Source organism: Bos grunniens, chromosome X (genome assembly GCF_055505025.1).
Source record: "Bos grunniens cultivar Pamir isolate PY7600 chromosome X, Bosgru_T2T1.0, whole genome shotgun sequence".
NCBI lineage: Eukaryota > Metazoa > Chordata > Mammalia > Artiodactyla > Bovidae > Bos > Bos grunniens.
Genome location: NC_141194.1, coordinates 75,131,962 through 75,154,706, shown reverse-complemented (window position 1 = coordinate 75,154,706; position 22,745 = coordinate 75,131,962). Strand labels below are relative to the sequence as shown.

Sequence of the window (22,745 nt, the reverse complement as noted above, 5' to 3'; positions counted from 1 at the left end):
CTCCTGGACTAATAGATACTACAAAAGTATAATGCAAAGTGTTGTTGAGGTGTGGGGAAGCCAGTACTTTTATAAATTGGAGGGTAATTAGAAAATGTCAAAAAGTCAAGCAGTTTTCCTTCTAAGATGACATTCTAATGGACCAATAGAACAATGATGCATGTACAATGTTGTATTTCAATATGTCTTATAATAGTGAATATTTCTAAAAGTAATCTAAATTCTTAGCAATATTAAATTAACCAAGTTATGATATATTCATAGAACAGAAATTCTTGCTACAGATTAATTGGCTGGATTTTGAGGAGAAGAAAAAAAAATACTATTCGATCAAAGCTTCTGGGGCTTCCCTGAAAGCTCAGTTGGTAAAGAATCTGCCTGCAGTACAGGAAACCCTGGTTCAATTCCTGGGTTGGGAAGATCCACTGGATAAGGGATAGACTGCCCATTCCAGTATTCTTGGGCTTCCCTTGTGGCTCAGCTGGTGAAGAAGCCACTTGCAATGCAGGACACTTGGGCTCAATCCCTAGGCTGGGAAGATTCCCTGAAGAAGATAAAGGCTACCCACTCCAGTATTCTGGCCTGGAGAATTCCATGGACTGTATAGTCCATGGGATTGCAAAGAGTTGGACACAACAGAGCAACTTTCACAAACAATTCACATCAAAGTTTCTAGATATTTATTATGTGCTGGTTCCTGATGGTCTCTGACCTTATTTTTCACTTTTTCTTTTATTGTATATTTTTTTCTTTTAAATTTGTATAGGCCTTGATTTTATGACAAATGAGAATATAAACTATCACATAGAAATTGATTTTCTTGGTTTTTTATTAAGAACTTTTCCATTATATATATATATATGTATTTTTTATTCTTTCAGACGTGGGTTGGCAATAAGAGAAGAAAAATGAGTAGTAAGAATTCTGAATCAGGAGCAACAACAACAGGAACTGTTTCTGGTACTTCTTTGGCAGCTCCAGATGTTACAGTCAGAAATGTGGTTAATATTGCTTCACCCTCAAGTCAACAGTCTTCTTGGACATCGCCCAATAATGATGTCATCATAACTGGTATATACAGTCCAGCCAGTTCATCAAGTAGACAAGAGACAACCAAGCATTCAAATACACAAATTACAGAAGCACATAAAATCCCTATTCAGAAAACAGCCAGTAAAAATGATACTGAGTTTCAGTTGCACATTCCTGTTCAAAGACAAGTAGCACACTGTAAAAATGCCTCTTTACTCTTAGGTGAAAAAACAATTATTTTGTCAAGACAGACAAGTGTGCTAAATGCTGGAAATTCTGTATACAATCACACAAAGAAAAACTATGGAAGCTCTTCAATGCAAGCCTCTGAGATGACAGTACCTCAAAAGCCATCTGTGTGCCACCGACCTTGCAAAATTGAACCAGTTGGAATTCAAAGATCATATAAGCCTGAACACACAGGTCTATCATCACATAACTTATGTGGGCAAAAACCATCTGTTAGAGACCCTTACTGCAGAACACAAAATTTGGAAATCCGTGAAGTATTTTCACTGGCAGTTAGTGATTACCCACAGAGAATTCTGGGAGGAAATCCCCCACAGAAGCCTCCTAATTCGACAGAAGGAACTTGTTTGTCAATTGCAATGGAGACTGGAGATGCTGATGATGAGTATGCCAGAGAGGAAGAATTGGCATTGATGGGAGCACAGATACCAAGCTACTCAAGATTTTATGAAAGTGGCAGTTCCCTTCGAGCTGAGAACCAAAGTACAACTTTGCCTGGACAAGGAAAAAATATGCCAAATTCACAAATGGTGAATATTAGAGACTTGTCAGACAATGTACTGTATCAAAACAGAGAAAACCATTTGACACCACGGACCTCATTACATACAGCATCTACTGCAATGTACAGTAATACAAATCCATCACGAAGTAATTTTTCTTCACATTTCGCATCATCAAACCAATTGAGGTTATCACAAAACCAAAACAATTACCAGGTAATGTGTAAGTTTGTTTTATAAAGGTTTTATAAAAATTTGTTGGTATAAAAATTGTTTTGGTAATCAATTAGACTTGAGACCTGGGTCACTTAACTCATATTTTGAAGTAATTTGAATTTCTTTTTTCTTGTAAATGGTGGTTTGGGGTCAACTCTTTAAAGAATTTTATGCTTTCTTTGTCATGTTTAAAAATGGTGAGCCCTTTTTTTCATGGAAGTTAGTAATTTTTATAACAGCAATCTTCTGACATTTAAAATGATTTGGTCCAGGCAATAACAGCCTTATGGGAAGCATGGCATTTCTCATCACTAAAATAGGACTAAATTGGCTAGATGCATCCTCTTGAACATAGATAATTCTTGTTATGGTTTTTACTTGCAGTTTGGGAAGATGTCACTAGATAAATGGTGCCCTCCTTGGGTACATAGCCAGGCAAGTCAATCATTGTGCTAGGTGACAATGGTTGAGAAGTTAGAGCCTGTGATAACTCAGCCAATTTGTTTTTTTTTTCTTTTTGAGTAAATGCTTTATTAAGTGCAGCATTAGCCAAAGTGTTTTTTTTAAACATTTACTTTTTATTGTTTTAAATTTATTTATTTTTAATTGGAGGATAATTACTTTACAATACTGTGCTGTTTTATAAGGAAGAGATAAGTTCAGAGTGAGAATTAAAACAATTTTAGACCTGTGCAAAAATAAGTGTTATTTCTTTACTTGTTTCCATATTCAGTTGTTTATATATATGCTTCAAATAATCTCAACAGTGAGGTATAAACCTACCTCAATATCTCTTAAGGCCATAGATCATCTCTCTGAAAAATCTGCTTCAGAAAACTTGAATAGCAGGACAGGAATGTTTGCTATTTTTTCTTGCTACTAGCTAGACCCTTTAGTTTTCAAACATAGTATTTTGTATATGTATTTAAAATGTTTCCAGGCTATTCTCAACCAATATAAGGAACCAACCTCTCTTGACTCCTTTTATCTTATAGCTACTTGCTACAAAATGAAAAGCAATAAAAGAGCATAGGAAGTATCCCTCTGGCACCTACCTCTAACAGAAGAGTGTTCCATCATCATTAGTAGACACTTCTTATTAAGGATCTTTTCATTTTTCTGTTTGTTCTTTCTTAAGGCATGATTAAAGTAACATTGAACCATACCTGTAGGATCCTCCACAATGCCCCCTTTCATTCACCTAATTCTTTTGGACTTCTTTATCCCCTCAGTGTTGCTCCTAACAATCATAACAATAACATTTATGATTTGTTGAGGACCTTGAATGTACTAGGCACCATCAGTAAATTTATATACTTCATCTTCATGGCAGTTTGATCATATAAGCATTTTATCCATATTTTAATATCATGTCTAGAATCATACAGCCAATACATGACAGAACCAAGATTCCAACTCAGAAATGCATCATGTGGGGTTTCTTTTTTCTACTTTACCATACAGCCTAACAATATAGAATATTTGGAGGCTTGAGAGTGCAGTTTAATTTTTAGATTTTCTTAAACTGATTGCTCCTGTGGTTTTACATTTTTATAGTTTTTATCTTTTTTCCTTACTGAAAGTTTAAAGAAATTAAGTTTATTTTATATGAAAGAAACTTTTAAATGGAATAAAACTTAGCTATGTTTTTTTTTGAAAAGTAGTCTCTTTAAAGAAATACAATCTGACATAAATTAGGACATGGATTTAGAACCAGACAGACCTGGATTCAAATCTAGGCTCTGCTTATTTTCTACTTGTGTGCCCTCAGACAAGTGTCATAAACTCTCTGTGTAACAGTTTCTTCATTTGTACAATGCATTTAATAATACCTGTTTCACAGGAATGCTGTACATGAAATGACAATCTGTGCAAGGCTCCTTGTACATTCCTGGCAAATAAACTTTCTTATACTTGTTACATCATGGTTGGAAAGTTAATGAACCTCTGCTAGTCCAGGTCTTTACATTCCATTTCAAGTAGAATATTGCACAGCCCACAGTTATCACAGGATGGTTGAGAAATAAATAACTGAAAGAAGACTGGAGATCAGCTCTCAACTTCACCATAATCTATGTATTAAAAGCCCATATATTTCTATTTCTATTATAACAGACCTCCTCTGACTTGACCTGAGACAGTATGGTAGACAGCGTTTGCAAAATTGAAGTATAATTGACACATTAGTTTTATGTCCCGCCTTTATTTTAATTAATGGATATCTTAGGAAACCTAGGCAGCCTGGGGAAGTGTAGTCCATGAAGATTAATGGCAGTCCGTTTGGGTTCCTAGTACAAAAATATCATAGACATGGTGATTGAAAACCCAACACACATTTATTTCTCATAGTTCTGAAGTCTGGGAAGCCCCAGATCAAGGTGCTGGCTGACTTAGTGTCTGGTGAGTGCCCGCTTCCCAATTCATAGATGACTATCTTTTCAGTGATTTCTCACATGTTAGAAGTGCCAAGGGAGCTCTCTGGGGTCTCTTTTGTAAGGAAACCAGTCCCATTCTTGAGGGCTCCATTCTCATGACCTAATCATCTCCCAAATGCCCCACTTTGAAATGCCAGCACCTTGGGGATTAGAATTCAACATGTGAATTCAGTTGGGATACAAACATTCAGCCCCGGTAGTTATCCTCCAAGATTTTGATGATGTTCTATTACCTACATGTATTATTAGTAGATCAGGACTTAGAAAGATAAAACCTATGACCATCTTGTCATCTTTCTAGCTATGAAAGTATAAGCAAGAAAGCAATTTTCTAAGTTTCTGACCTTGGGACTATATGACAGAGATATCTGTCTCTTTTCTCTGTTGTGCCAAGTATCTTCAAGCTGAGGTTCTATTCCTGGAGTATAGTCTAGTTCCAGGCTATGCTGCTGCCAAGTCGCTTCAGTCGTGTCCGACTCTGTGGGACCCCATGGACTGCAGCCTACCAGGCTTCTCCGTCCATGGGATTCTCCAGGCAAGAACACTGGAGTGGGTTGCCATTTCCTTCTCCAATGCATGAAAGTGGAAAGTGAAAATGAAGTCACTCAGTCGTGTCTGACTCTTAGCGACCCCATGGACTGCAGCCTACCAGGCTCCTCCATCCATGGGATTTTCTGGGCAACAGTATTGGAGTGGGGTGCCATTGCCTTCTCCCATTCCAGGCTATATAGGTGGCTAAATACAAATTGAGGAATACATGAGGAAGCTAGGAAATTGAAATTGGCTCTGCTTCAGAGTCACTGTGGAATACCACATTAAGGGTTGAAGTGATGATACAGAAACTGTCAGGAGGTAGTTATACCAGGATACTATAGCCCAGTTCTATTTCAGGCTGACCCCATTCCTTTGGGGCTAGATTGCAACAGTATTGGGCTCCAAGCTGCCATTCATTTTCCATATTATGTTCATGCCAGTATACCTATTTTTATTGACTGTTATGTTGATAACAGATTAATAATTGATGATAACCTATGTAAAGATATTGGAAGACAAATGTTATAAATTCAGGTTTGTTGCAATTATTATTGTTACTTAATAATTAACTGTCTTCTCAACTCTCAAGGACATCATAGGAACTTAGAAGTTAATAGAGTTATAGCATTTTGAACTTTCTTTAAAAGGTACTAAATAAGTACAATGTATCCCTAACAGTAGAAGTACTTTGATAGTATCCTCCAAATTTATTCAGTGTTTATAGGTTTAAGTGCATTTTAAAAATAAACATGGAAATTTAATGGCTGTAAAACCTTTAAGCATCATTTCTAAACCAATACAAATGGTATTTTGACCTGAGGAAAGGGAGTGCCAGTAAGATTGAATGACTTCGCTAAAATAACTCTCAGGCAATATTCAACTTTTAAAAAGTAATAGATGTAGTTAGCATATTTAGTTGCTAAGTTGTGTCTGACTCTTTTGCAACCTCATGGACTGTAGCCCACCAGGCTTCTCTGTCCAGGGGTTTTCCAAGCAAGAATATTGGAATGGGTTGCCATTTCCTTCTTCTGGTGATCTTCCCGACCCAGGAATCGAATTCATGTCTCCTGGATTGCAGGTAGATTCTTTATTGACTGAGCCACTAAGGAAGCCCTTGTAGCTAGCATGGAGAATTTTAAATGACTTTATTGAGATATAGTTCACATAGTACAGTGGTCACACATTGAAAGTGTACAATTAAATAGTTTTTAATATATTCACAGATGTGTTCAAGGAGTATCAATCTAATTTTAGAACATTTCATTACTTCAAAAATAAACTACATACTCATTAGCGCACCAAATCTCCCATTCCAGCACTAGACAATCATCAATCTTTCTCTCTCTATGGATGCACCTATTCTAAATATTATTATAAATGGAATAATGCAATATGATGGATTTTTGTAACTGGCTTCTTTCAGGTAGCATAATGTTTTCAAGGTCCATTTTATAGTATGTATCAATAATTCATTCTTTTACATTGCTCTATGATATTCCATGGAGAAGGCAATGGCACCCCACTCCAGTACTCTTGCCTGGAAAATCCCATGGATGGAGGAGCCTGGTAGGCTGCAGTCCATGGGGTCACTAAGAGTCGGACATGGCTGAGCGACTTCACTTTCACTTTTCACTTTCATGCATTGGAGAAGGAAATGGCAACCCATTCCAGTGTTCTTGCCTGAAAAATCTCAGGGATGGGGGGAGCCTGGTGGGCTGCCATCTGTGGGGTCCCACAGAGTCGGACCCGACAGAAGTGACTTAGCAGCAACAGCATGATATTTCATTGTGTATATATAGCATTGATTGTTTATCCATTCAGTAGTTGATGAACATTTGGGTTGTTTCCACATTATCTGTTATGAATAGTGCTGCTATGAACATTTATACACAAATTTTTGTGTGGAAATATTTTTTCATATTTCTAGGCTATATATCCTGGAGTATATTTCTAGTTCATATTGTAATTCTATGCTTAAAGTTTTGAGGAAATACCAATTTTTTTTTTTTTTTTTTTCTGAAGTGGTTGTATCACTTTACAATCCAACCATCAGTGTAAAAGGATTCCAATTTCTCCACATCCTGACAAACACTTGTCACATCAGTGATTTTGATTATAGCCACTGTAATGGAAATCTTGATCTGCGTTTTTCTAACAGCTAACAATTTTAATTCTCTTCTCATGTGCTTATTGGTCATTCAAATATCTTATTTGGAAGAATGCCTATTCAGAGAATTTAGCAATTTTGTAAGTGTTCGTTTGTTCTTTGAGTCGTAAGTGTTCAGTTCATATTCTCTATACTAATCCTTATCAGATACATGACTTACAAATATTTTCTCCCACTTTATACACTATCTTTTCACTTTCATGGGGATATTGTTTAAACACAAATGTTTTTAATTTTGATCAAGTCCATTTTATCTGTTTTTTTTTTTTTTTCTGTTGTTTCTTGTGCTTTTGGTATTGTATCTAAGAAGCATTACCTAAGCTGAAGTAACAAACACTGACTCATATATTTTCTTCTAAGAATTTTATACTTGTATCTCTCACATATAGATGGTTCTTTTGTTTTGAGTTTGTTTTTGTGTATATTACGAGGTAGAAGTTTTTCTTGATTATATAGCATATGAATATCCAACTGTCCCATCACCATTTATTTAAAAGATTATACTTTCCCCATTGAATGGTCTTGTCATCCTTCTTGAAATCAATTGATTACATGGAAGGCTTTATTTCTGGACTCTCAGTTCTATTGTTTTGAGACTATGTGTGTGTGTGTGTGTGTGTGTGTGTGTGTGTGTGTATTTCTTCTTATGCTGATACAACACTATTTGAATTACTATACCTTTGTAGGAAGTTTTGAAATTGGGACATATGAGTCTTCCCAATGTCTTCTACTTTATCTAAATTACTTTAGCTATTCTAGGTCCCTTAAATTTGCACATGAATTTTAAGATTAGCTTATCACTTTATGAAAAAACAAATGGAATTTTGATAGTCATCATGCTGACCTGTGGATAAATTTGGGGAATATTCTTGTAATAATAATAATGTGTCTTCTGATCTGTGAACATGGTATGCCTTTATACTTGTTAGATCTTCTTTAATTTCTTTTAACAGTGTCTTGTACTTTTCAGTCAAGTCTTGCCCTTATTGTTTTAAATTTATATATAAATATATAACTTTTAATGCTATTTTAAATGGAATTTCTTAATTTAATTGTTGGATTTGAAGATTGAATTTTGTACATTGGTATTGTATCCTGAAAAAGTACTGAACTAATCTATTAGTTAAATACTAGTGTATTTCTTAAAGTTTTATTTATATAAAATCATGCCATCTATTAACATAGATAGTTTTACTTGTGTAAAACCTTACTGCATTTTATTTCTTTTTATTAGCTAGTTGCTAGAACCTTCAATATAATGCTGAATAGAAGCAGTAAGACATCTTTATCGTCTTGATCTTGAATGGAAAACAAACAGTGTCTAACCAATACAATGTTATCTGTGGGGATTTTGTAGATGGTCTTTATCAGGATGATAAAGAATAAAACTCCCCTTTTATTCCTGGTTTGTTGAGTACTTTTATCATGAATATGGTTTGGACTTTTGTCAAATGTTATTTCTGTTTCTAATGAGATATGTTCATGTGCATTTTTCTATTTATTTTGTTAACATGGCATATTGCATTTTTTTCTTTTAATTTTCTTTTTTGGTATTTATTTTGTATATCTTTTCTTAGTTTTACTAAGATATAATTAACATACAGTACTGTGCAAATTTAAGGTGTTCAGCACAATGATTTTATTCACATGAAATTATTATTAACCAATTCAGTATTTATTACTAAGCAATAAGCTTAGTTAATATCCATTACCTAACGTGTATTTTTTTAAAAAAAGAAAAAATCTTTCTTTCCTTGTGATAAGAAATCTTGGAAACTACTCCCTTAACAATTTTCAAATATTCAAGGCAACAGCAGTGTTAACTATAGTCATGATGCTGCACATTACATTCCTAGCACTTTGTTATCTTACAAGCAGAAATTTGTACCTTTCATCACCTTCATCCAATTCCCACTCCCCAGTTCCCTGCCTCTGGTAAGCACAAATCAGATATCCTTTTCTATGAGGCTGGGTTTTTTAAAATCTGTTTTATATTCCACATATAAGTGAGATCATTTATCAGTTGTCTCTCTTCTATTTATTTCATGTAGCATAACGCCCTTGAGGTCCACTCGTGTTATTGTGAATGGCTGAATTTCACCCTGTTTGTGGCTGAATAATAGTCCATTCTCTATATATTTTATCGGAGAAGGCAATGGAACCCCACTCCTGTACTCTTGCCTGGAAAATCCCATGGATGGAGGAGCCTGGTAGGCTGCAGTCCATGGGTCGCTAAGAGTCGGACACGACTGAGTGACTTCACTTTCACTTTTCACTTTTCACTTTCATGCATTGGAGAAGTAAATGGCAACCCACTCCAGTGTTCTTGCCTAGAGAATCCCAGGAACAGGGGAGCCTGGTGGGCTGCCATTTATGGGGATGCACAGAGTCGGACATGACTGAAGTAACTCAGCAGCAGCAGCATATATTTTATAGCTTCTTTATCCATTAATCTGTTGATGGGCACTTAGGTTGTTTCCATGTCTTGACTATTTTAAATAATGTTGCTATGAATATCAGAGTGCATATCTCTTTTCTTTAAAAAAAAAAAAAAAACTTTTTATTTTGTATTGGGGTATAGCTGATTAACCATGTTGTGATAGTTTCAGATGAACAGCAAAGAGATTCAGCCATACATATACATGTTTCCATGCCCCCTAAACTCCCCTCCCATCAAGGCTGCTGCAAAAAATTGAGCAAAGTTTCAAGTGTTGTACAGTACGTCCTTGTCTCCATTAGATATAGTCCCAAAAGTGAAATTGATTGATTATATGGCAGTTTTATTTTCAAATTATTGAGGATCCTTCATATTGTTTTGTGTAATGCCAGTGCCAATTTATAATCCCACCAACAGTGTGCAAGTGTTCCCTTTTACCCACATCTTTGACAGCATTTTTTATCTCTTGTCTTCTTTGATGATAGGCATTGTAACAATCGAGGTGAAATCTCATGGTAATATTAATTTGCATTTACCTTATGATTAGTGATGCTGAGCACATTTCATATACCTGCTGACTATTCATCTATCTTCTTTGGAAAATGTCTATTGAGGTCCTTTGCCCATTTTTAACTGGATTATTGTTTTTTTGCTATTAAGTTGATGAGTTTTTAAAGCCTATTTTGGATATTGACCCTTAACCAAACACATGTTTTGAAAATGTTTTTTCTAATTCCATAGGTTGTCCTTATATTTTGTCAGCCATTACTTTTTGCTGTGCAGAATCTTTTAAATTAATGTAGTTCTTCTTGTTAATTTTTTATTTTGTGCTTTAGGTGTCATATACAAAAACTCATTGCCAAGATCCATATTGAGGAGATTTTTTTTCCTATTTTCTTCTAGGAGTCTTACAGTTGCTAGTCTTCAATTCACTTTGACTTAATTTTGTGGGTGATGTAAAATAGGGGTTTAGTTTCATTCTTTGCATGTGAATATCCAGTTTTCCCAGCAACATTTATTAGAGAGATTGTTTTTTCTTCATTGAGTAACCTTGGTTTCATAGTTAAATATTATTTGAACTTATATGGATTAGTTCATTTCTGAGCTCTTGATTCTGCTCCATTGAGCTATGTGTCTGTATTTTATGCCACTGCCATACTGTTTTGACTACTGTAGCTATTTCCCTTCCAGTTTTATATATATATAATTGACATACAGAACTATATAAGTTTTAAGGTGCACAACTTAAAGTTTTGACTTACATACGTCATGAAATGATTACCATTATATTATATATACATAGATTTTTATAAAAGAATTAAGTGTCTTTCCTCATGATGGGAATTCTTAGGATTTACTCTCTTAATGACTTTCATATATAGCATACAACAGTGTTAATAATATTAATTATGTTGTATATTATATCCCTAGTTCTTGCTTATCTTATAATTAGAAGTTTGCACATCTGACCACCTTTATCCATTTTTCCTTCTCCTCTCCCTGCATCTGGTAACCACAGATCTGATCTTTTTATGAGCTTGTTTTCTCATAATTGACCTATAACACCATGTGAGTTTCTGGTATACAACATAGTGATTCTATATTTCTATACATTACAAAATGACTACCATGATAAGTCTAATTAGCATGTCACCATGCAAAGGTATTACATTATTATTGACTACATTTCCCCACACTGAACATTTCTTCCGCATGACTCATTTGTTTTACAACTGGAAGCTGTGCCTCTTAATTTCTCTCACCTATTTCCCTCATATGCTCCTCCCCACATCAACCACCTGTTTGTTCTTTGTCTCTATGACTCTGTTTCTGTTTTGTTATGTTTGTTCATTTGTTTTGTTTTTTAGATTCCACATATAAGTGAAATCATATGATATTTGTTTTTCTCTGACTTATTTCACATAGCATAATATCATCTAGGTCTATCCATGTCACAAATGGCAAAATTTCATTTTTAATGACTGAGTAACTGTCTGTGTGTATCAGATTTTTCTTTATCCAGTCACCTATTGATGAACACTTAGGTAGCTTCCATACCTTGGCTATTGCAAATAGCACTGAAGTAAACATAAGGATGCATATATTTTTGAAAAAATGCTTTGTTTTCCTCAGCAGAATACCCAGAAGTAGAATTACTGGATCATATGACAGTTCTATTTTTAATTTTTTAAGGCTCCTCCATACTGTTTTCAATAGTGATTACTATAGCTTTTTAATATAGCTTGAATTCAGGGAATGTGATACCACCTGCCCTTCTCTTTCTCAGAATTGTTTGGATATTTGGAGTCTTTTGTGCTTCTACAAAAATTTTAGGATTATTTTATACTTCTACCAAAAAAATACACCATTGAAATCTTGATAAGAATTGCATTGAACCTATAGATATCTTTAGGTAGTATTGACTTTTTAACAATATTAATTTTTCCAATCCATGAATGCAAGATACCATTTTGCTTATTTGTGTCTTGTTATATTTCTTTCATTAATGTCCTATAGTTCAGAAAGTAGACACTTTTCACTTCCCAATTTAATATATTCCTAAGTATTTTATTATTTTGATGCAATCATATATGGGATTTTTTTCTTTATTTCTTTTTTGGATAATTCAGTTTTTAGTATGTAGAAATGTTACTGGTTTTTGTGTGGTAGTATCATGCTATTTTACTGAATTCATGGATTAGCTCAAACAGTTTTTTGGTGGACTCTTTGGGATTCTATATATAAAATTTTGGCATATGAAAATAGAGCCAACTATATCTCTTACTTTCCAATTATGTTTTTTATTGATTTTTCTTGCTTTATTGCTCTGGCTAGGACTTCCAATACTAGCTTGAATAGGAATGATGAGAGTTGGCACCTTTGTCTTATTCCTGATCTTAAAAGTGAGGCTTCCACCTTTCACCATTGAATATGTTAGCTGTGAGCTTTTCATGTATGTTTTTTTTATGTTGAGGAATGTTCCTTCTATATCTGTTAAGAGTTTTTTTTTTTTAATATAAATTTATTTTTTTATCATGGGGATTCTGATGTCACCTATATGGCAACATGAAAGTGAAAGTGAAAGTTGCTCAATCATGTCTGACTTTTTGTGATCCCATGGACTATATAGTTTATGGAATTCTCCAGGCCAGGATATTGGAGTGGGTAGCCTTTCCCTTCTCCAGGGGATCTTCCCAACCCAGGAATTGAACTAGGGTCTCCTGCATTGCAGGCCAATTCTTTAACAACTGAGCTATGAGGGAAGCCCCTATAGGTTGTTCTTAATTTCATTTCCCCTCACAATGAAAATATTAACAAGTATTAACAACTAACAACTCAAGAATAAGACACTACTGAGTGAATAGTAGAACATAGGAATGAGACTGAAGCATCCTCTTGCACCACAGAGAATAAGACAGATTGCATTAGAAGGGTAAGAGAAGTAGCTACATGTTGACTGCATTGTCTCTCACCAAGGCCGGCACAGCACCATGTGTACAGGTCTCCACTGAGCCTTTGTTCCTCCTGTGGGAAGAGAGAAATAGGAGACAACTGAGGGACAACAAACCTACCCCCAGCATTTTGGAGCACTTTTCAGGAGCACCTAATCTGCAACATGGGCATTCTCATGAGAATGTGTGAGGCTTGACCACTACAAATCTGATTACGATGAAGAAAGGGGGAGGGGCTTGCAACAACCAGCACATGCTGCTGCTGCTGCTGCTGCTGCTAAGTCACTTCAGTCGTATCCGACACTGTGTGACCCCAGAGACAGCAGCCCACCAGGCCCCGCCATCCCTGGGATTTTCCAGGCAAGAACACTGGAGTGGGTTGCCATTTCCTCCTCTAATGCATGAAAGTGAAAAGTGAGAGTGAAGTCTCTCATTCGTGTCTGACTCTTAGCGACCCCATGGACTGCAGCCTATCAGGTTCCTCCATCCATGGGATTTTCCAGGCAAGAGTACTGGAGTGGATTGCCATTGCCTTCTCCGACAAACTGCATTCATGTTTGCAAATATGGTAGTGTATTTGCTATATAGTAATTCCAACCAGCAGTTTTGTCCATCTGTAGAATCAAGTTAAGGCTGCATTCTGACCATGATGGGGTACAGATCTATCTGATTTGAATTCTCAAAGAGGAGCTTTGCTGACCAACCTACTGCGGAAATTGTCTCCTGGCCCCATCTGACTGAAAGAATTGGTAACAACTCCTGGAAGCTCTGGGGGCCCAACAGCACTTGAGCTAAGAGGTGGGCAGCAGAGCCAATAGTTTTTAGAACATCAGTGGTCCTGTTCAGTAGGGGAAATTTCGGTGTGGGTTGGCTTGGGTTAAGACAACAAACAAAGAGTCTTTCTGACATTGGAGATGGTTCTTTTGCTTAGTATAGACAGGGAAGATAATTTGTAGTCAAACCCATTTCTGAGTATAACCTTCATTCCAACTGAAGAGGGAACCTAATCAGAGCATATGAGAAGGTATATAACCCATCCAACAGCCATGCTTACAGTGGAACTTAAAAAGAGAGCATAGCCATGACTTAGTCCATCTGCAGAACAAAATCTGGAGCCTGTATGGCCACAGAATTCAGAACATAATCTTGCCTGATTTTGGTCCATAAACAAAGTGATATGAAAGTCATAGAGCCTATTCTGCTGGCCTGACAAGGCAGGTAATCAAATTCATAGCCATGCCTACTCTTGAGTATAGTTCCCAGTCCTAAATACCTAGTTAGCCTGAACAAAGAAAGCAAACAACTGAAGAGTACATTCTGTAGCCTCACATAAGCAAGATACCAAGCCAGCAGTTCTATCCAACTATTCTGAGCCAGTGGCATACACCCTCATCCCTGTCTTCAGAGTTCTTGGATAGTGACCTTGCCCCAAAATAGACCCTGATAAAAATTCCACTTGTCCAAGGACATTACCACAGATATGCCCAGAAATCCAGTCTGAGTTGATGGGTGAAGAACTATCTCTACCAAAGAGAACCTTTAAAGTCTGAGGGAGGAGACCACTTATTAAAATGGACAGGTGCCAACTTAAGGAATCACTAAAAATCAGGTAGATGTGACATCACCAAAAGGAAAATAATTTAGCTCCAGTTCAGTGCAGTTCAGTTACTCCATTGTGTCTGACTCTTTCAGACCCCATGGACTGCAGTATGCCAGGCTTCTGTGTCCATCACCAGCTCCTGGAGCTTGCTCAAACTCTTGTCCATCGAGTCAGTGATGCCATCCATCCATCCATCCAACTGACCTTAAAGAAATAAAGACCTCTGAACTTTCAGAAAAAATTAAGTGGCCATGTTAAGGAAGTTTTGTGAACTATGTCAAACCACAGAGAAATAATTTAATGAAATAAAGGAAACCATGTATAAACAAAACAGTTCAAAGAGGAAATAACCATATAAAAAAATAGAAATCTTAGAGTTGAAAAATACATTAACTGAAAAATTCAGTATGGGTTAAAAAAAATAGGTTTGAACATACATAAGAAACATTCAATGACCTGAAAGACAGAACAATGGAAATTACACTCAGAGTGGCAAAAAGAAAAAAGAATGAAAACGAGTGAGGAAAGCCGATGGGAATTATGGGACATGGTGAAAAGCAAACTATTCACATTATGAGAATTTCAGAAGGTAAGAGAAAGGAGAGAACGTATATTTAAAACAATAATGGTAAAAATTTTCCTGAATCTGAGGAGAGAAAAGGATATCCAGGTACATGTGACCTAAGGAATAGTTTGAACCTAAATAGAGCCTCAATGAAAGACACTGATTAAATTCATGAAAGTCAAAGACAAAGATCAAATTTTAGAGTGCCAAAGAAAGAGAGTAATTACATAGAAAAGAACACCTATACAACTATTGGTGGATCTTTCAACACAAAATTTTCAGGCCTGGAGATGATAGAATGACATATTCAAAATATTGAAAGAAAGTATCAACCAAAAATTCTATACCCAGAAAAGCTGCCCATCTGAAACAAAAGAGAGATAAAAACAAGCCAAATACAATAAAGTTCCTTATTACACCTGCCTTACAGGAAATGCTAAACTGAGTTCAAGTCAAAAGATACCGTTAAGAACATATGAATGGAAAGGTAACTAGTAATGTTAAATAGTCATAATTATAGTCTGCAATATAGTACTGGCAGTGCTTAATATATTTATAACTAGATTATAAGTTAAAAGGACTTCCCTGGTGGCTCAGACAGTAAATTATCTGTCTACACTGAGGGAGACCTGGGTTCGATCCCTGGGTCGGGAAGATTCCCTGGAGAAGGAAATGGCAACCCACTCCAGTACTCTTGCCTAGAAAATCCCATGGACGGAGGAGCCTGGTGCAGGCTACTGTCCACAGGGCCTCAAAGAGTCAGACATGACTGAGCAACTTCACTCACTTATAAGTTAAAAACTTAGCCAAAATAAACATAACCACTGTAAATGGAAAAATAATTAAAACTAAAATTAAGGAATCCTATTGAAGTTAAGTTGATCAATTTAAAATAAGGCATTTTATATTTAAGATATTTTATGTAAACTTCATGTTCAACAGAAGGGAAAATCCTGTAGCAGTTACATAAATGAACATGATAAAGAATTCAAAGAATGCTGATCTCAAAAGAGGAGAGTAGGTTAAAAAAAAAAAAAAAAGGAACAATGGATCTACAAAATATTCATAAAACAGCCTTGAAAATGACAATATTAAGTACTTACTTATTAATAAACAGGATAAATTATTCAAATAAAAGACATAGTATGGTTGAATGAATGAAAGAGCAAGATCCAATGATATGCTGCCTACAAAAGACTCACTTTAGCCTTAAAGACCCACATAGATTGACAGCAAAGGAATGGAGAAAGATATTTCAGGCAAACGGTAACCAAAAGAAAGCACGGGTAACATGGGTAATATCAGAAAAGAAAAGAGACTTTAAAATGAAAATGGTTAAAAGGAGACAGAGAAGTTCATATAATGAAAAGGGGGGCAATTCATTAAGAAGATACAACAGTTGTAAATCTGTATGTAGCCAATGTTAGAGCATCTAAATATATAAAGCAAAACTAACAGAGCTAACAAAGAGATAAACAGTAATAAAATAATAGGGACTTTGTAATCCACTCTCAACAATGGAGATAGCATCCAGAGAAAGAAACAATAAGAAAACAGTGTACATAAACAATGCTATACCAAATAAACATAGCAGACATATATAGAACATTCTAATAACAGCAGAATACATACTCTTCTCAAACACACATAAAACATTTTCTAGGATAGACTGCGTGTTAGAACACAAAACAAGTCTTAGCACATTCAAGAAGATTTAAATATATCAAGTATCTTCTCTGACCACAGTGGCATGAAAATAGAAATAAATGAGGAAAGCTGAAAAATTTAAGAGCAAAGTGAAATTAACACTCTCCCAAACAGCCAAAATATAAGAGAAGTAATTAAAAGGGAAAAAGTTTCTCAAGACAAACTAAAATGAAAACACAATATACTAGCACTTGTGGGAGTCAGCAAAAGCAATTCTAAGAGGGAATTTTATAGCAATAAATGCCTATATATTAAGAAGCAAGAAAGATTGCAAGTAAAATAATCTAACTCTGTGCCTCAAAGGATTAGAAAAAGAAAAACAAACTGAGCCAAAAGTTTTGGAAGGCAATATTGAAGATAAGATCAGAAATAAGAAAATGAAAACATAGGAAAGATTAAAATAATTAAGAGATTCTTCTTAGAAGATGCAAACAAATTTGAAAAAAAAACTTTAGCTAGACTATACAAGGATGAAAGAGGATCCAAGTCAACAAAATTATAAATGAAAACGGAAACATTACTACTGATACCACAGAAATACAAAGGATCATCAGAGGCCACTATGAACAACTATACACAAGCAAATTGGACAACCTAGAAGAAAAATAAAAATTCTTACTAACATGCAATTTTCCAAGACTGAATCAAGAAAAATTTGAAATGTGAAAAGACCAATTACTAATAAAATGATTGAATTAGTAGTCACTAATTTCTTAGTTAATAAAATCCCAGGAACGTTTTGCTTCTCCAGTGAATTTTACCTCACATTAAAAGGAGCATTAACTCCAATATATCTCAAATTCTTTCAAAAAATCAGAGTAGAGATGTTTCCCAAACTTATAAAATAAGAAGCCAGTGTTATCCTGAAACTAACACCAGAAAAGGATACTGGTAGAAAAGTGCAGGCCAATATCCGTGATGAATATAAATACAAGAATCATCAATAAAATACTTGAACACTGAATTCAGCAGTATTTTTAAAGTATTATTCACCATGATCAAGTGGGAATTATCCCTGAGATGCAAGAATGCTTCAACATATCCTCGTTCAACATTTTCAACAAATCGTATGTTCAACATATTCAACATATTTAACATCAACATATTGATGTAAATTGACATTTTAATATATTAAAGCACATTAATAAAATGGAAAATAATCATGTGACCATCTCAATAGACACAGAAAAAAGACTTTTAACAAAATTCAACACCCATTCATGATAAAAACTTCTTAAAATTTGAAATGAAGCAAGTTTAATTATTTAATTTTTTAATGGATGTACGTTACTGTATAAGGCTTACAACGTGAAGGTTTCATTAACATATATTGTGAAGTAATTATCATAATGGGCTCAGCTAACCTCCATATTCTCATATAGATATAATTTTTAAACTTTCCTTTTGATGACAACTCTTAGGATTAACTTTTAAGAACTTACTTCTATATCATACATCAATGTTAGTTATCATCATGACGTTGTACATTATATTCCTAATATTTATTTACATTATAATGGGAAGTTTGTACAATTTTGACCACTTTCCTCCAATTCTCATGCCCTCTATATCCAACTTTGGTAACCACAAGTCTGATCTCTTTTTCAATGATTTTTGTTATTTTTTAAGATTCCACATATAAGTGAAATTGTACAGTATTTTATTCTCTAACTTATTTTACTTAGTATAATGCTTTCAAAGTCCATCCATGGTGTCACAAATTGTATGACTTCCTTGTTTTTTAATGACTGAATAATATTCCATTGCACATATATGCCATAACTACTTTGTCCATTCCTCCACCAATGGACAATTAGGTTATTTTCATACTGTAAATACTACTGCTATGACATGGAGTACAGATTTTTTTCATTTTAGTATTTTCATTTCTTTTGGATATATACCTATAAGTGGAATTGCTGGATCATATGGTAGTTCTACTTTTAATTTTTTGAGGAAACTCTATCATTTTCCATACAGGTTGTACTAATTTATAACCTCGCCAGAAGCTCCAATAATTTGCCCACCTGATGTGAAGAGCTGACTTATTGGAAAAGACCTTGATGCTGGGAAAGACTGAGGTTATGAAGAGAAGGAGGTGACAGAGGATGAGATGGCTGGATGGCATCATTGACTCAATGCACATAAGTTTGAATAAACTCCAGGAGATAGTAAAGGACAGGGAAGCCTAGGGTGCTGCAATCCATAGGATCACAAAGAGTCAGACACGACTGAGTGACTGAACAACAAAGCACTGTACAAGGATTCCCTTTTTATCATGTCCACTTCAGCATTTGATTCAGTTCAGTTCAGTTCAGTCACTCAGTCGTGTCCAACTCTTTGTGACCCCATGAATCACAGCACACCAGGCCTCCCTGTCTATCACCAACTCCCGGAGTTCACCCAGACTCATGTCCATTGAATCGATGATGCCATCCAGCCGTCTCATCCTCTATCATCCCCTTCTCCTCCTGCCCCCAATCCTTCCCAGCATCAGAGCCTTTTCCAATGAGTCAACTCTTCGCATCAGGTGGCCAAAGTACTGGAGTTTCAGCTTTAGCATCATTCCTTCCAAAGAAATCCCAGGGCTGATCTCCTTTAGAATGGACTGGTTGGATCTGCTTGCAGTCCAAGGGACTCTCAAGAGTCTTCTCCAACACCACAGTTCAAAAGCATCAATTCTTTGGCACTCAGCCTTCTTCACAGTCCAACTCTCACATCCATACATGACCACTGGAAAAACCATAGCCTTGACTAGACGGACCTTTGTTGGCAAAGCAATGTCTCTGCTTTTGAATATGCTATCTAGGTTGGTCATAACTTTTCTTCCAAGGAGTAAGCATCTTTTAATTTCATCGCTGCTCTTGTCTTTTTGATAATGGCCATTCTAATAGGCTTGTGGTGATATCTCATTGTGTTTTTAATTTGCACTTCCCTAATTTTGGCCACTTGATGCAAAGAGCTGACTCATTTGAAAAGACCCTGATGTTGGGAAAGATTGAAGGAAGTAGGAGAAGAGGACAACAGAGGATGAGATGGTTAGATCGCATCACCGATTCAATGGACATGAGTTTAGGTAAACTCTGGGAGTTGGTGATGGACAGGGAGGCCTGGTGTGCTGGGGTTTATGGGATCACAAAGAGTCAGACACGACTGAATGACTGAAATGAACTGAACTGAATGACTAGTGATGGTGAGCATTTTTTAATGTATCTGTTGGCCTTTTGTATATCTTCTTGGAGAAAAGTCTATTCAGGTCCTTTACTCATTTTGTGAGCGGGGGGTGGGGGGGGGCTTCTTCGATGGCTCAGCTTCCTTTTGTATATTTTCTTTGAAGAAATGTCTGTTCAGGCCCTTTGCCGATTTGGGGGTGGCGGGGGGCTTCCTCGATGGCTCAGTGGGAAAGAATCTGCCTGCAATGCAAGAGACACAGGAGATGCAGATTCGATCCCTGGTTTGGGAAGATGTCCTGGAGGAGGAAGATGGCAACCCACTCCAGTATTCTTGCCTGAAAAATCTCATGAGCAGAGGAGTCTAGTGGGCTACAGTCCATGGGGTCACAAAGAGTTAGAAACTTTTTTAATTGAGTTATTTAGTTTTTGGCTATTAAGTTGCATGTGTTCTTTATATGTTTTGGATGAAAGCTCTTATCAGCTACATTGTTTGCAAATATTTTTCCTATTCCATAGTTTATCATTTTTGAATCATTCTTTCGCTATGTGGAAGTTTTTTAGTTTGATGTAATCTCACTTGTTTATTTTTGATTCTGTTTCTTATGGTTTAGTTATCATATATAAAAAAAAAATTATTGTCATGATCTATGTCAGTTTTTTTCCTATTTCTTGAAGGGCTCTTATGGCTTCTGGTTTTACACTTAAGACCATTTTCAGTTAATTTTTGTCAGTGTTAGATTCATAATCTTTTTGCATATGAAATCTAATTTTTTCAGCACCATTTAATAAACTATCTTTTCTCCTTTGAGTATTTTTGGCCCCCTTGTAAAATATTAGTTGACTATAAATCCTCTGTCTTACTTCTGTTGTCAAATAGAATATACTGTATATGTCTGTTACAGCCATTTTTTCCCTACAGTATCAGTTAAATGCTTTGCTTCTTTATTGATATTCTACCTGAATGATCTATCCCTTTCTAAAAGTGAGGTATTAAAGTCCAATTATTCTTGCATTGTTTTTTATCTCTTCTTTCACTTGTGTTAGTGTTTGCTTTATATATTTTATGCATTTCAGTATGATATATATATTATATATATATATATATATATAATAAATGTATTCCAATGTTGGGTGCATACATATTTATAATCATTATTGCTTCTTGATGGGCTCATACCTTTGTCATTATATAATGACTTTCATTGTCCCTTTTACCAATTTCATTTTTAAGACTATATTTTCTATTATAAGTATAGCTAACTCTGCTTTTTTTAGGTTGCCACTTGCTTGAAATGTTTTTTTTTTTTTTTTCATCCCTTCATTCTAAGTCTATGTGTATATTAGGTTAAAATGAGGCTCTCACTAGTTTTCAGTGGACCTTGTTCTTTCATCCTTTCAGCCATTCTGGTTCATTTGACTGGAAATTTAATCAATTTGCATTTAAATTCGTTATTGATAAGTAAGGACTTACTATTCAGTTCAGTTGCTCAGTCGTGTCTAATTCTTTGTGACCTCATGGACTGCAGCATGCCAGGACTCCCTGCCCATCACCAACTCCCAGAGCTTGCTCAAACTCATGTCCATCGAGTTGGTGATGCCATCCAACCATCTCATCCTCTGTTGTCCCCTTCTCCTCCTGCCCTCAATCTTTCCCAGATTCAGGGTCTTTTCAAATGAGTCAGTTCTTCTCATCAGGTGGCCAAAGTATTGGAGTTTTACCTTCAGGATCAGTTCTTCCAACAAATATTCAGGACTGACTCATTTGATCTCCTTGCAGTCCAGGGGACTCTCAATAGTCTTCTCCAACACCACAATTCAAAAGCATCAATTCAGATGGGGAGCATATGTATACCTGTGATGGATTCATTTTGATATTTGGCAAAACTAATACAATTATGTAAAGTTTAAAAATAAAATAAAATTTAAAAAAAAAGCATCAATTCTTCAACACTCAGCTTTCTTTATAGACCAACTCTCACATCCATACATGACTATTGGAAAAACCATAGCTTTGACTAGGCGGACCTTTGTCAGCAAAGTAATGTCTCTGCTTTTTAATATGCTGTGTAGGTTGGTCATAGCTTTTCTTCCAAGGAGCAAGTGCCTTTTGATTTGATGGTTTTAGTCACCATCTGCATTAAATTCTACTCAAGTTTCAGTAGACTATAAGATAGACACTGGAATATATCCAGGGACATAAAACAAGATGCAAAATTTTCATGGTCTAAAGTTGTATAAATTATACAGAATCTATTTACTTATCACTGTGGAACTATGTTAGAAATCAATGTCAAGATATATTTGAAAATAACCTACATATTTTCAAGTGTAGTGTGACATTTACTGAGAGAGATCTTTGACTTTGCCATTGAAAGCCTCAATAAAGTTAGACTGGAGAAAGCACAGGGGGTGATTGCAGAGAAGAAAGCATTTAAATGAAAAATTAGTATCAAAATGAGAAATTAATATTAAAGATACATTAAACAAAATCTCATGTATTTGGAAATTAAATGTCCACATTAAATGATGAGAGTATCTAGAAAGTCATAACAAGGAAAATTACAAAATATTTGTAATAGAATAAGAATGAAAAGAGAATTTGTCAGATTTTGTTGCCTGCAGCTGAAGCTGCTCAATGTATTTAAATACAACTTGGCATCTTCAATGAGGTATGA

At 35.4% G+C, this 22,745-nt stretch overlaps 1 protein-coding gene across 2 annotated transcripts in view; it reads left to right on the top strand.

Annotated features, from left to right (window-relative positions):
- HDX (highly divergent homeobox) overlaps positions 1 to 22,745 on the top strand; it is a 211,569-nt gene that overhangs the window by 34,270 nt on the left and 154,554 nt on the right. For both annotated transcript variants that reach the window (XM_086386237.1, XM_086386238.1), the window contains exon 3: positions 882 to 2,000. In XM_086386237.1, the coding sequence (XP_086242363.1) occupies positions 882 to 2,000 (1,119 nt within the window). The remainder of the gene's footprint in view (positions 1 to 881; positions 2,001 to 22,745) is intronic.